The sequence below is a fragment of the Plasmodium cynomolgi genome, chromosome 8 (genome assembly GCF_000321355.1).
Source record: "Plasmodium cynomolgi strain B DNA, chromosome 8, whole genome shotgun sequence".
Taxonomy (NCBI): domain Eukaryota; phylum Apicomplexa; class Aconoidasida; order Haemosporida; family Plasmodiidae; genus Plasmodium; species Plasmodium cynomolgi.
Genome location: NC_020401.1, coordinates 336877 through 347560, shown reverse-complemented (window position 1 = coordinate 347560; position 10684 = coordinate 336877). Strand labels below are relative to the sequence as shown.

Below are 10684 nucleotides of genomic sequence, written 5' to 3'. Positions count from 1 at the left end.
AAATTTTATATACGTACTTGTAAAATATTTATACACAAATTATGCCAGCAGAGGGGGCGTAATATAGTCCCCGCAGTTAATGCCAGAGTTTACGCATTAACATTTGCGCTTATGTACATATGCATATGCAATTGTTTTTATATATATGTACATACGTATATACACAAAGCGCACATATATGTACGAGGCCGCAGGTGATGGGGGCAGCTCCATGTGTTTATGGCATATGCGTGGGTGACAAATCTCGGTGCCTAGACCCATTCACGGAGAAACGTGACTTGGCATTTACACCCAGCGCGAGTGCAGTATCGTTGGAGAGCTGCTCGCGCTGCACCCGGTTCATTTCCACTGCTGTTTTGTGCGACGAGTGCTTGTATGCGCGTGTACATACGTGTGTATGCGTCGAGGAGCGAAACGACCCCTAAGTACGCGCATGCATAAGTACACATAAGTGCGGATACATACGTGCACATACGTACAGATATATATACCTGCGCGGTCTCACTTATACCTGCGCGCTCGTCGATTGCTCCCCCCTCGTGTATGCATTGATGCCACGTGCACGCAAGGAGGGCGGCACGCAAACCCATACATGAAAGGTTAAGGGGGGCACAAACGGACAAAGGCGTTCAGAGCAGATAAAAACAGTCACAGCGGTAACAAAACACCGATAGCGTATAACCGAAAGGAGAAGTACGAACTTTTCTTCCGCCCAGTTAAGGAGGACTTAACATGGACAGAAGTTTTGAGGCCATCATAATATAGTCAGCCGGCCGAGCGCGCGCAGCACACATTTGACATACGTAGCTCACGTGGAAGTTGCGTACGGAACCATTTTTGTCCACGCCCCCATTTTTGAAATGCCCCTTCCATATTTTTAAGGCATAACGAAAAATTACTCGTGTGTGTGTGAAGACCAGTGTGAGTTCTTGCGTGAGTTCTTGTGTGACTCCTTGCATGAGTCCTTGCATGGGTCTTTGCATGGGTCCTTGTGTGCGTTGTCGTGTGCTTCCTCGCATCTGTGCATATGCTCGTGTGTGCACCTTTTGATGCCCCCTGTGCGTCCGCGCGCATACACGTGTATGTACATATATGTATATGCGTGGTGCACATACACGAGTGAGCACCCCCTGTCGTTTGAACACACACGTACTCTCTATACATATATGCACGCGCAAGAATACGATCCATCATCAACATGGAAGCATTAGCGACGGATAAAGACATCACCACGAAGAATGAAGAGAGAAACGAAAACGGAAATGATCTGCTAATCGGGTTGGCAACTCTAAACGAACATGAAGGAGAAGCAACTTATGATAAGAAAGAAGATGCAGAGATATCGATGCATATAAACGAGCAAGATAAATTAGATGTACCATCATTGGTGGAAATATGCAAACAACAACTGATAGTAATTTTGAAGGACATGTGTGCCGATTCGAACAGTTCGGATGAAAAAGCTTCCTTTATGTATCACCTGAACAGGTTAAGGAGTGCAGTAACCGTTGTAGATTTGCATAACTATATTGCCGTGTTTGGTCCCTGTCTAAGTTACAATAAATTGCCGTCCACTTGGAACATATCCGTATGCGATTATTTAAAGCAGCAGTTGAATATACTTCGAGCTGCAGACTCACAGCAGAGTTCAAGTAACTATGTTAGCTATTTGGAACTACATAACGATTATGAAGATATTTTAAATGATAAGAAAGGAAACACAACCACGACGGCTAGTAACTCCATGCAAGGGAACATAAATTCGAATAACATAAATTCGCAACTATCCATGAAGGGGAGTAGTATACGTATGAATTCTGCCAACAGTACGAGTAATGTGAGCGGAAATGTAAGTGCAAATGTCAGCGGAAAGGCTAGTGGAAATGCCACGGGACATATCAGTATGAATACAGAAGGGGGAAATCTAGGATGTTTTACACTAGGTGATCATGAAGATAACAACATTGTAGAGGATTATTATGACTGTCTTATGAGGACCAAGTTATCAGATGATTCCCCGAATTGTCTAAAATATATGATGAACTCGAAGAATGATTCCTTGAGCAATACGGAAGTGGAAAATGTTATTTCTTACTTGAAAAAGTATGAAGTGAAGGCGAATAAAAATTATTGCAGTTTGGAGGAAGAGTTGAAATATAGTAAAGATTCAGATTTTGAATACCAGGAGGATTACCTAAAGGATAAGACTTTGTACGACTCTGATTTGGATGATAATAATTTATTTGATAGCAACCTGATAAGCAGCAACAGGAATATGAACGACAGCAGTAGCAGCATGATGAATGTGAATTTGAGCGTTCCGAATAGTGGTACGGCAAACAACAATAACAGCAATAATTTGAGTACCAAGAATTATAATATGAAATATGATTCTGTGAAGAAGAATAACAACGATGTTATGAACACATGGGCAAGAGCATGTACGGAGGGACATCCTGAATATCTACCTAGAATTCCTGGGGTTCGATTCAATCCGAAGAAACAACAATGGCTAGCTGCTTGGAATGATAACACGAGGGAGATTAGAAGGTACTTCTCCGTTAAACAGTACGGTTTTGAACAAGCCAGAATTTTAGCCGTGAAAGCTAGACAAGAAGCTGAGAAGGCAGGCGCTAGATGCAAACCTATGTTCCATGTGCATGGAAGGAAGGCAATGGAAAATGCAGTAAACGATGTTATGAAGAATAACAATGATATGGTGATGGAAGATGGCACCATGGGGAATAACAACGCAGGAGGAAACAACAACATTGGAGGTAGTAGCGTGGGTGGCAATATGGGCATGATGAACAGTAGCGGAAACAATGCAACCCACGCAGGCACGAACGTAGCGATGAACAGTGGAGGCATGTCCGCAGGAGGAACACACGAACATATGAATAAGAAAGATTTATTGAAAAATGAAAATAACAAAGGAATTAAGCGAGGAAGAGGGAGACCTCCTAAGAGGAAATTGAGCGAAGATTCGCAACTCTCACTAGACGATATGGAACAGACTCTATGTAAGAATGGAGAAAACGCAGAATTGATGGAAGCTATGGATTCTTTTGATAAAAACTGTACCAGACCGATGAAGGGAGTATCCTACAATGATCGAAAGGGTTCTTGGCTAGCCTATTGGTCCATAGGGAAAAATTTCCAGATGAGAAGATTCCCCATAAAAAAATTAGGTTTTGAAAAGGCAAAGGAGCTAGCCATTCAGTGCAGATTAGAAGCAGAACAAGCAGGAGCGACAACCACGGAAAATAGAACCAAAAGGATTCGAAACTTGCTAACCATGAATTCGGAAAATACGATGGATGTAATGATGGACATGAATTCTCTGGACGCGGAAGATAACCTAAATGACACGAATAAAAATCTGAATGGAAATATGATCATGTCACAGATGCATTACTATAATGCACACGGAATAAACAACAATAATAATATGCACCCAAATAAAATGCCACATAGCGATTGCCAAGAAAGCGAGAATGATTATTCGCCTACGAAGAGGACAAGGGCACCCAGAGGAAGAAGAATGGAAAGCCTAACTGCACGTGCTAGTGCTTTGACCCCAGTAGAAGGAGTTCGATTCGACCCATATTCCTATTCCTGGTTCGCCAAATATCTTGAAAATGAGAATTCCAAAGAACCCAAAATATCGAAATACCTTCTAAAAAAATGGGGGTTCAATAAGGCACACAGTTTGGCTGTCCATACGGTAAAGTGCGCCTACAAAGCTGTGCCCTTTACAGACGAGGAGCTGATTAACATATTTAATGTAGACTCGAAAAACCTCGTAAATAATCAGAACAGCTTGATGAATTTGGCATTTAAGGACTCGTTCGGGGATAACGCAGGGGCTAATGGGAATGCTTACAACGCCAACAACTATGGTGCAATGGGAGTCTCGAGTTCGACGAATGGCGCACTTATGGGCAACATGGGGTACATGAATGGTACCATGGGCGGGAGCGTTGGCATGGACCATGTTGTGAATGGCATGGCTATTAGCGGTGTTGGCGCAGTTAGTGGCGGCAACTTCGCGCAGAACATGGGCGCCTACAAAGGAGGCGTGAACACGCACGGCATCATGAACAACATAGGCAGCAGCGGTACGGAGAAAAACGCAGACATGAGCAACGTGAATGACGAGGAAACGACTATCGGGAATGGAAGTAGCAACAATGCTAAAAACATACTGAGCAATATGGATAATGCGAACGGCATGCTAAACGTCGACGGAGCCAGCAAAATGAATGCTGCTAGCAAAATGGGCATAATGAACAACTGCACGTATAACTACAATAGTGGGAGTAGTGCCATAAACGACAGCGCAGCGGGAGCAGGAGGAGCTAGCCAAAATAATTACCACCACGGGGGGTTATTACCCAACAACGGAATCATTGTCGGTAGCAGCTTAGGTGAGAACAATGTGAACGGCTCATCATCATCCATCAAAGGAAATACAACTATCGCAAATGGTGTAAACGTATATATGAATGAACAAATTGGGTTAAATGCAAACTACAACGGGGAAAGTTACCCCTCGGGGGATGTGTTAGTTGCCCCGGGTGCGTCTTCAGCAATGTTGGACGATGAAAATTCAAAGGTGTTAAACAAAGCACACCTAATGGATAGCAGTAACGGTGCAGGAAATAAAGGCAGTGGGAATGTCATACAGAATAGTACTGTAGATAATTATATAATGGTTAACGAGTGTGTGTTAAATAATAGCAACAGAAAGGTGAGTGGTGCTCATGTTGGCAACAAGACGATGGGTGCAGGTGGAGCAGCAGCGTATGGCCATCACCATATGGATGACCCAGCTGTAGTGGGTGGTGTAGTACGACTGAACGAAATGCACATGAATGCAGAGAATGACATGAACACGAATCCAGCAAATATCCAATACGGCATTGCATCTACGGGTTCTAATATGAACATGAATTCTGAACCGGTCATGAATAAAGGCATGATCAACAACAGCGCCAGTGGCAGCGTAAATCTAGGAACGAACAACAATGACAATAATAGTAATATCCTGGAGGGGCGTGATGTAATGGACAACAGCAGAGTTGTGGAGCATCCCCTGGAGCAAAGGAAGTTTGTAAATATTATGAACGATTCAGGCAACATTGATAACGGTGTCAACAGTGAAAATGGCGTGAATAGTAGCTATGCTAATAATAGCCCGTATGGCCCAAACGCAGGTGCCAATTTTAACTCATACGACGGTGAAAACGCGGGAACGTCCAATATGATTGGCTCTAATGCAAATGAGCTGAATGAGTCCTCCATGTATTACATGAACGTGAAGCCAGAGATAAAGACGGAGCAGTGAGGAGGAATCACCAGAGTTATTAGCAAGAGAAGCGTAAGAATCGTAAGAAGCGAAAGAGGCAAAAAAAGAAAAGGCAGGCCACGCGCAGTGCGCGAAGTGGAGGAAAAAGCCCGAGAAGGCCAAGCCCAACGACCATCGTAGAAGAAACGAAACGAAACGAATAAAAAGTTTGGTGAGGAAGTGGGACATGGTAGTCGTAACCGGGACGGAGACACAGAGTTGCACTGAGGCGTCCCTGTGTGATGTATGCGACGTCGTATATAAGGACGATTATGTGCCAGTGTGTGTGGCCCTCCGTGTGTTGGTAGCGAAGCAGAGAGAACCTTTTTTTTTTTTTTTTTATTGCATTGTACCCGTTTATTGACTATGTATTGGCCATGTGTATTGGTGGTGTATTGGTCATGTATTGACCATATATTGACCTGACCATCATCGTGTCATTTATTTTTTTTTTTTACCGTGTTATAAGACACATCGTTATTGCTACATAACCGTGTTTGCAATTCGTTGATATATATATGTATGTATATATGTGTATATATATGTATATATATATTTTTTTTTTATATCCCTCTATTCGTTTCTTCCCATTCGTTCCCAATTATTCGATGCCCACCATTCGATTCTCACCATTCGATTCCCACCATTCGATTCCCACCATTCGATTCCACCATTCGTTTTCACCATTCGATATTACTCCCCCTCTCCAGATTAGCATTTTATTTTTTAAATAATTTAATCAAGTATGTATTTATATGTTTTTATAAACCCTCCCCCCCCTTCCTTTTATTTCCCCGTATGAATGCGCAAAGGCGCGTGTTTGCTGTCTTGCATGAGTGTGCATAATGTGTATATATGCACACACACATACATACAAACAAACGAACAAACACATGTAAGTGTTAAAGTGTTACCTGCGTTGCATATATGTTCGTGTCATAACCCATACATTGCACACGCGTTGCCCCTTCGCACTTTACACATTATTAATCACCAACACACCGTATTGAATATTTTTTTATCTTTTTTTTCCCTTTTTTTTTTGCTTTTATTTTTCCTTTTTTTTTTAAATGTAAACCTATCCATTGTACATGTAGATTCGCGCATGTACACATGTACGGGCATGCACATGTGTGTATTTTATCTGCATATATATTGAGGCCCTTATATGTACGGATTTGCATATGTCCCCATTATTATATGTTGCCCACCGCATGTGCTTTTTATGTTATAAAAACACATTTTACATAAATAAAATGAAAATAAATTTTTTTTTTTATCATATTAAAACAAAGTTGGAAGAATAGGAGTTATTTTTTTTTTTTGTTTGGACATCCCAGTGGATAGGAAGTTTAACACATGTCCTTATTGGCGATTTGTTTTCATGTGGAATCCGGCTTGGATCAGCATGGGTTAATAAAATTGGGGAAAATGAGTTCAATCCCTTCGTGTAAAATTTGGATAGACAAATAAACATATATGTGTACATATGGATGTATGTATTTCCGCAAGGGAGGCGAAAGCGTTGTTCCCATCCCCCCCTGGATTTACACACATCGTGCGTACACAGCTGATCAGATCAAGTGAAGTGAGCAAATAGGCGGACATGCTCAAACCGTTCTCTGTGTGTACCCTTTTTTATCCCCCATTTTATCTTCCCCTTTTGACAAAATTAGCAATGTTGGTAATTCTCTCGCGTAACTTTGGTGTGATTTCCGGTTTGGCTCTCTGATGAATCTCCAGGTGCTTCAATATTTGACCCGCCCGATACCAGTTAATGTCACTATTTTGTCGTAAACTCATAAATAAGTTTTTCTTCCCATCCAGAAGCATGCCTCGGGTCTCTTTCAACTTTCTGTTTGCCTCAAGCGATAACCTTTCCTGCTTCTTAGCATCCTTGTAATTTTGGCTTTGTTTAACTCCGTAAGGTATTTTGTCCTTTATCTTTTTTAGTAAATTGACCCTGCACCGTGTGATCATTTTTTTTATCTCCCTCTTCTTATGTATGTGTATGTGAAGGGTTAAAGTCTGTGAAGATATGCCCCTCTGGGTGATGGACTTCTTTTTAGTTACGTGTGTAGACACGTTATGGCTCTCCCCTTCGCTCGCCCCAGACACGCACACGCACACGCACACACCTACACCTACACACACACACACACGTTGAAGCAGATCAGCCGCAACGCTGTGTCGGAGCTGCAACTGAGGACCGTTCGCGGGTTGCTCTTTAGAAAAATTATTGCCGCGTATAACTCTTTATGCATTTGGAGGAAGCTGCTGGGGGCAGGCAAATGGAAGAGAACTGATGGTGAATCTACCCGTTAACCAAATGGCAAACTCACAAAATGACAAAATTTTTTTTTATCAATTTTAGGAGAACACTTGACAGGATCGCTATGGTGAGGTCAATCGCTGGATGGCATGTTTTTATCTCCCTCATTATACCCCTACGCTCTGTGCACCACCACCTTCGGTAACCCCTTCGATTTTATCGCACAGGAGAAGATTTGTCAGAATGTACTTTCTTGAAGCGCCTGTGCGCATAAAGAGGAAGGAAAGAACCAAATGCCAACAATGTCGCATATGTCCACTTTAAGTCTCGAACAGGAATGCTCAGGTGAAATTCGTATTGGAGACTCCTTTCATCCAGCAGCATGACGAACCTACACACATGCTCCTCGGCAAAGGCATCTGCACGTGCTTATGATACAGCTAAAATGGGACTTTCCCCAGTTTGGCGGATGCATACATATGGAACGTACTCACAATATATATTTGTTTGTATGTTTATGCACACAGGCTATACCATGCCGGGAGGTATGCTAAACGCCACTGCTGCCAGGAGGAAGTCGGCACTATGGCCCTTCCGTGCCTCTATACTTGACGCTTGCCCCTTTGCAAGTGTCCCTTTCTCGCTTAATTCATCGTCAGACTTTAAAATGTACGAAAAAAAATCCTTATCCTTAATTAGAATGTCGTCATTATTGTCATAACACGGTAAGTCGCTCTCGTCATAGAGTTCGCTTCTGTGGCTGGCATTTCCCGTTTTGTCATTTTCTTCCTTGGTAGGAAATTTACTGAAATTTTTCTTGCTCGTATATTTTGCGATTTTTTTTTTTTTTTTTCTTTTATCCTTCAAAACCATTTTGCTCAACTGTTCGAAGTGGTTCCAATGACTAACAAAAAAATTTCCTCTGCGGGATGACCAAAATGGTTTTAATAACAACCCAGGGAAAAAACATAAATATATATATATATTTTTTTTTTGTCCCCCCTCCGGTGCATTCGTTTCGTAGAAATGGTATTTTTCAGTAAAGTGGTAGGAGAAGTGTTACGAAAATGAACCTCGCGGGATGCTTCCCTTTGCAATTGTAACACCACCGTGCGAGGAGCGCCTCTACTGGCCCTTCACATGTGTAAAAATAAATTCACCTCAACATGCGAAAAAGGAATAGTCTCCCATCCGCAGTGGAAATTCCAGTTTGCGGAAATATTTTCCAAATTGTTAACATATTTTTTTTCGCATTTTTTCGAGTCCCTCTTTTTTTTTCTTTTTTTTCACCCCACGCTGAGCAGTCGTTTAAGAAGCAAAAATAAACACATAATTCTGTACATGTCTGTTCTCCCATTGTAGGCCCCGTTGGGGGGAATCGCAGACGAGGGGTAGTGCCATGGCGATGTCGGCATCATTACGCCATTTTTTCTAAATTAACCGTTTAATCGAAAAAAAAAAAAAGGTAAGCTAAGCTTAACATAGGTGAGTTGCGCGTGTAACCACTTTTTTTTCGTTGGGTGCGTTGAGGTGAAAAAAATTATGGGTGGCGCTTTTTCGAACACGTTAAGGAAGCGAGAGAAGGAGTATCCCTCAACAGGGGCTGGACAAAATGGGAAGAAGGACAACAAAAAAAAGGTCACACACGGGAGAAAAGTAGCAACAGCGTCATCTCGTGGGTTTCTCTCGTTCGACTAAATGGCGGAATATTCGCATGTCTCCCTTCTCTATCATCCCAAAAAGTTATGCAAACGTGTTCTCCCAAAACGGAGGGATATCACATGCTCGTTAAAGAGGTATACATGGAGGTTGACTCGGAGAGGTCTCTTAATATGCAGAGGGGAGCAAACACACAAATAAATGTACACATGTAAACGATTCCCCGCTACTCATCCGAGTAATCCGAATAACCAAGCAACAGTGAATTGTTCTTGAGGGTGGAAGCCTTTTTGACGTCGGCATGGCCCCCCTTTGGAGAAGCAATGGCACTTTTTTTCTTCGTCTTTATAATTGCCTTCACACTGGTCTTCACTGGAGTGATTTTTTTTTTTTTATTCATATTTTTTTTTATCTCACGTAAGTTAACATGATTACTTTCTTCCTTCCGCAAATCCGCTTCATCTTCTTTTTCCTTTAATTCTTTTTTCTTTGCATAACTTCTTATAGCTTCTTTAAATTCAAATTCTACTTCTTTTTCTCTCTCCCTGATTTTCTCAATACTATAAATATCATGTTTCGCATAATTGTCGTAATATTCTGCATATTCTTCTGTCATATTTGGCATATCATAAATATTGATGAGTCCTGCTTCATCTTCTTTTCCGAGTCCACCTCCACCATTGTTGTTATTTTTTTTCAATTCTAGTTGTTCCGATAGGCTTAAGAATTGATTGTCCCTTTTAAATTCTGGTAGTTCCTTTAGCCTCTTATTTTCGTTAATTTCTTTTGCGCTCCTGGCGTCTTTTTCATGTTCTTTTATTCCTTCATTGGTGTACTCCTGTTCATAGATGTGTGTTTTTATGAAGTTCATTTTGGGGGATAAGTGAGCGTTTACGTGTGTGTGTGCAGGGGGGGGTTATTCATCGGAAGAGGCCGTTATTCATCGGAAGGGGCCGTTATTCATCGGAAGGGGTCGTTATTCATCGCAAAGGGGCGTTATCCATCGCAGCGGCTTCGAATGATGCCCAAATTGAGGATGGCCTCTCTTTTTACTCCCCACATAAATGCAAACCCACGCGCGGCGTTCCCCGCGTTGTGTTCCTCCAGTTGTGGAGCCACCATTTGGGGTTTCTCCCCCTGAGGTTAAGCCACCAACTCCTCAGTTGCGCCACAGCGCTATCGCGCCAGTAACAATATTTCGTGTAGAAGGGCAAGGCGAACGTTTAAAAGGCTCCAATTCAGTTTGACCTGGACCCCTTCCACTTTATTTTTTTTCTCAAAATTGGTAAAATGTTATCTCATCTGAATAAAATTTTTTTTTTTTTTTTTTTTTTTTTTTTTTCAAAAATGATGACACCGCATGGTATTATTTTATTTTTTTTTTTTTTTTTTTACCCANNAAA

General features: G+C 41.8%; 4 protein-coding genes across 4 annotated transcripts; 1 reads left to right on the top strand and 3 right to left on the bottom strand.

The window, feature by feature from the left end:
* Nucleotides 1–1488: 1488 nt before the first annotated feature.
* Nucleotides 1489–5350, top strand: PCYB_081700 (asparagine-rich antigen; the record flags this gene model as incomplete). The annotated part of the gene is made up of 1 exon (XM_004221908.1): nucleotides 1489–5350. A coding segment is annotated over one exon (3861 nt), but the record flags the coding sequence as incomplete, so codon positions are not given.
* A 1668-nt stretch (nucleotides 5351–7018) lies between these two features.
* Nucleotides 7019–7330, bottom strand: PCYB_081690 (hypothetical protein; the record flags this gene model as incomplete). The annotated part of the gene is made up of 1 exon (XM_004221907.1): nucleotides 7019–7330. A coding segment is annotated over one exon (312 nt), but the record flags the coding sequence as incomplete, so codon positions are not given.
* An 826-nt stretch (nucleotides 7331–8156) lies between these two features.
* On the bottom strand, nucleotides 8157–8495 carry PCYB_081680 (hypothetical protein; the record flags this gene model as incomplete). The annotated part of the gene is made up of 1 exon (XM_004221906.1): nucleotides 8157–8495. A coding segment is annotated over one exon (339 nt), but the record flags the coding sequence as incomplete, so codon positions are not given.
* Nucleotides 8496–9513: 1018 nt separating this feature from the next.
* On the bottom strand, nucleotides 9514–10152 carry PCYB_081670 (hypothetical protein; the record flags this gene model as incomplete). Its single annotated transcript, XM_004221905.1, has 1 exon — nucleotides 9514–10152. A coding segment is annotated over one exon (639 nt), but the record flags the coding sequence as incomplete, so codon positions are not given.
* Nucleotides 10153–10684: the final 532 nt, after the last annotated feature.